We start from the raw sequence: 4409 nt of genomic DNA, 5'->3' as shown, positions 1-4409 counted from the left end.
TCAATATGAATGTTTTATGAAAAACAAACACAATCATGCACACTTTAAGTTACAAAAGACAAACATCCAAAACAAGTGAAACACAACTTATATTTACATATGAACACCATTGGTAATTGCAGCATGCCTCTTTAACCACATAAGACTGAGATAAAGCCTGCAGCTTGGTCAGTGCCATCCATGAAGCAGCAGACATCGAGAGTTACCAGACAACACTGTGCTCTATACACCATTCGTATTTGTAATTTAGATATCAAACAATGGCTGAGGATTTTAATCACGGTGCGTCAGAGTACATCACGACCATGCACAGCTCTCCATAAACCAGTCTGCTCTGAAACCTCTCTGTTAATTACATCACTCTTCTTCTCCATACAAATCAGTAATTGTGAAGTAGAATTAGGTCAACATCATCAACGTGTCACCAACAAGAATCTGACACTGTGATATTAGAGCTGACACATTAAACAGCTGACAACGTAAAAATAACAACAACATAAGAAAACGGTTACCCTTGAATTAAATAAAACATCTCTTAAGTAAATCACATCTCAGGAGAATTGGGAGCAACACAATGAGGAACATCCTGCTGCAGTGCCTGGCACATATTTCTTGTAGTTTGATCCATCAACACCAAACATGCAAATAACTGACACTATCATCACATCAAAATGGAAGAACCAATTGTCTCCTGTTTTCTGCAGGCAAACTGATGGCAATCAGATCAATAGATGCAAAATGTCTGACAGTCTTAAGACCCTGTGGAGGTCTTCGGAAGCATTAGGCAAAACGTTATTGCGAGGGAGAGGTATGTGCGCTGTGAGACATATTTGTGTCAGCAGTTAATAAAAATAACAGGCTGAATGTAAGAAGAGCAAGTACACCTGACGTGAGAGTGGAACCCCAGAATAATTCAGCTTTCTCCCTCATCATATTTTCTTTCATGATTTCAATTTATCTTGTTGATTGAGATCTGACTTGTTTGGGGCAGCCACAAATAAAAACATGGATCCCAATAATAATGATTATGAAAATTCTTCATGCTGTTAGCTTTGTGGTGGGGAAAGTTTCCCAGATTTGCATCAGCTCTATTTAGAGCTGAGATTAGAGTATTGATCTCTTGAGTGTAACCCCCTTTGGGTATGTTGTTAAGAATTATAATCTCACTTGACTTGATGACACAACGTAAGTAGGATGGGAATCCTTCATGCAGAAAATCCTCAGAGCATGCAACGAAACGTCTCTCGTCAGGCAGTTTCTCCAGCGTCAGTGCAGCGGAAGTAGATCAGTTCATTCCTGCAGTGTGGATCCAGGCAGCTCGTTGGTTAGCGTGTGCCAGCGCTCCACCTTCTTGCCCTTGTTCTTTAGACAGTCTATCCAGTGCTGCAGAGTTTCTCCTTGGGAGTGACACCCTAAGGACACACCGCCTACCCAGAGACAAAAAAGAACGTCAATGTGACTCAAGAGGAAAGGGAATGCTTAAATAAATGACAATGACAATGAGAAATTATGTATTTAGTAACAGTTAGGAAGTCTCAAATATAAACATACATATATATATATATATATATATATATACATATATATATATACATATTTTTAAAAGAAATGGGATGTTTATAACTGTTACATAGTTCAAACTTGATTCAGAAAATGAAGTCTGAAAGTCCTGAGAGACAGATGTACGTTGTTGGTCTATTCATAGTATTTTTAGAAATAAAAAAATGGAGAAAAACACCACAAAAAAAATCTTTAAAATATCCCAGAAAAAAAGTGGACAAAATGATGTTCAAATAGAGAAATGGGTGTACATGTAATTACACACTCCCATTGGTGGAGCAAGTATAGTATGAAGCTCAATTTTAGCCAAAATGTCACAGACACCATTTTGGCAACTTGACCCTGCAAATTACTCTCAGTGTGCACTGAGCAGCAGACAATAGCAAACAGCTTAAAATATCTTTGGTAACATCTGCCATGGATCCAGCATTATTGTACTGCTAATGAAGTAGCCAGGCAGCTAATCAGTATTCCACACACTGGCAGGAACCCATTAGCTGCCTGTGAAGTCACCTATGAAGTCGTTGGACTTTCCCAGGTCATAGTCCCACACAGTGACCTCCAGCGTCTTGGTGGCTAACTCGGAGAAGGTGATTTCATAGAAGAACTCCTGGGGGAAAACAAAGAGGGCAACAGGTGGGTGGATGAGCAAAGGTCAGAAGATCACACCGAACAAACGTTTCTCTTCCTCTATGAACCTCTAAACTAATGTGGCAGTGTGCTGCATTGTAATTGGCTTGTCTTACAAAATGGTTCCAGACTCTTTGCATGCAGTGTAGCGTCTCTAAGGACTGTATATGTCTAAATGAGCTGTCTCTTAACATTCAACCCCTGAAGATGTGCTTCTCGCTCCCACAGTTATGCATGTAGAGATGAATATGGATGTCTACCTCATTAAACTCCGGGTTGAGAGTCTTTTTTATCACAGCTGTTTTGTGCTTGGATTTCTTCTGGACATCTGGCTTGAGATACCTGAGATAGAGGAATGTGATACCATCATGTATAAGTCTGGTCATAACTATTCACAGGTCACATAGTAGCCTACAGCCGAAAGGAGTAATGTAATGATGACTGTGAATTCCAGTGAGACAACTATGTGAAGGTCAGAGTAAGTTCATGCATATATAAAAACAATACATTCACTCAGGAATCATGTCAATAGTTGAAAGACTCCGTGGCTTTTCTTGCCATGTCACTCTTTAACCTCCTTTGATTTAGAAAAAAGGTAAAGGCATATGTAAAGTAACAAGTGAAAGTAACTAGTGTAACAAAGTAATTCTTTTGTGTGTAGGTTACAGTATATATTTCTTAATGGCCAAAATCAGCAATTTATGTGTAATTTTGTTGTTGTTGATATCTAGGCATATTTTGCAGTCGCAGGGCTTAGCAATTTGTGAACAGTGCAACACTGCAGGTAAAAAAGAAAAAAAGGTTTCTTTAACTGTCTATGGTAGTAACCTTAATCACTGGTTTTATGCACCACCCGGTGGGCACGCGGTGCCCCACATCAAACACACCTCAACAGGTGCATGCTGGGTCTGTCATGGCTAACATGGTAATGTTAACTGGGGAAGTTTTAGCTTCGGTGCATTGTGTGAGGACAGACTTTCGGTTGTTTTTTGACAATAGGCCAGAGTCTAGGCCCTACTGGTTATACTGGGCCCAGAGGGGCTGAGGGGACTGGTTATACAATGCATTGAAAATGAACGAGCAGAGATTTGAACCTGGAACAGATTGATGACATCGCGGCGCCCAACTATTTTATTTATTTTATTCTTTTCTTTTTTTGCGGGGCCCAAGAATCGCAGAAATACGCACAGATCGATCACGTGAGTACCTTACAACAACAAACCTAATTCTACAGCGGAGAACATCAGCGTCGCTTGGCAACGTAGCTAAGCGACGTAGCATAGCATGTGTATGCACTTGCTAGCTAGTAAATTGAACCGTTAGCTAGCTTATAATTTCATAGAGGTTCATCTCAAATATAACGCTGTACTCGGAGCAGACAAGTAATATTCACTAACTGGAGATAATAGTAGTTCTATGAGTAGGCTACCTAAGTAAGTAATACTATAATATGATCTATTTGTTCCCTGCAAATTAAAAAAGTATGCTAAACGCTGTCCTGTATGGTACAAATGTTGATATTGTATCAGGTTGTGATTATAGAGTGTATATAGCCTATCTGTGTAATTGTATATATATATATATATATATATATACACACACAGCCATGTTAGCTGTTACCTTCTATTTCCAGTCTTTGAGCTAAGATAATCTAACCAGCTGCTGTTGCTCCACATTTACCATACAGACGGTAGCTATATCTTTTCATTTAACTCTCAGCAGGAAAGTAAATGAGCGTAGTTCCAAAAATATCGACCTATTCAATTGAATATTAATATTTAATGTATTATTTGTGAAACTAACCATATGTGAGTGTGAGGACTGATTACCAACATGGTACAAATTTAAAAAGCCCGGCATCCCCTTTGAGAGGTGTCATTAAATTCTCAGGATATGTTTAAGCCAGCTGGAAGGAGCATGGCGAAATCTCTCCTCACATTTGCTTTTCACCCGCCACCCACTGCTCAGAGAGCGTATGTTCCCACACGCTCTCAGACACAACAAAGCATCTGGGAAAAAGCTCCCTGCCAAAGGTCAAAGATGCAAGCACGCATCCAAAATGAAACAAGGTGCATGATGTGGATGTGTGAGGGATGTGTGCGTAGGCTCGGGGATGTAAAGAAAGAGGGAAGAATAACAGGAAAGGAGAAGGGAGATGCGTACTGAAGTGAGGCAAGTATGGTGACGTGCCTAGCTCTCTCTCTCTCTCTCTCTCTCTC

At 39.9% G+C, this 4409-nt stretch overlaps 1 protein-coding gene and 1 long non-coding RNA gene across 3 annotated transcripts in view; one reads left to right on the top strand and one right to left on the bottom strand.

Moving 5' to 3' along the window:
• The window catches only part of doc2a (double C2-like domains, alpha), a 23122-nt gene continuing 18713 nt past the window's right edge, over positions 1-4409 (bottom strand). For both annotated transcript variants that reach the window (XM_034861171.1, XM_034861170.1), the window contains exons 9-11: positions 2451-2532; positions 2074-2170; positions 1-1427 (exon numbers count right to left, since the gene is read on the bottom strand). In XM_034861171.1, the coding sequence (XP_034717062.1) occupies positions 1291-1427; positions 2074-2170; positions 2451-2532 (316 nt within the window). In that variant the 3' untranslated portion in view covers positions 1-1290. The remainder of the gene's footprint in view (positions 1428-2073; positions 2171-2450; positions 2533-4409) is intronic.
• Positions 950-4409, top strand: part of LOC117937352 — a 15486-nt gene continuing 12026 nt past the window's right edge. Inside the window, exon 1 of the long non-coding RNA XR_004655133.1 lies at positions 950-961. This is a non-coding gene — a long non-coding RNA (uncharacterized LOC117937352). The remainder of the gene's footprint in view (positions 962-4409) is intronic.

This window comes from Etheostoma cragini, chromosome 21 (assembly GCF_013103735.1).
Source record: "Etheostoma cragini isolate CJK2018 chromosome 21, CSU_Ecrag_1.0, whole genome shotgun sequence".
In the NCBI taxonomy this organism is placed as follows: Eukaryota; Metazoa; Chordata; class Actinopteri; order Perciformes; family Percidae; genus Etheostoma; species Etheostoma cragini.
Note: the sequence above shows the minus strand (reverse complement) of the source record. Positions and strands in the feature narration are given on the sequence as shown.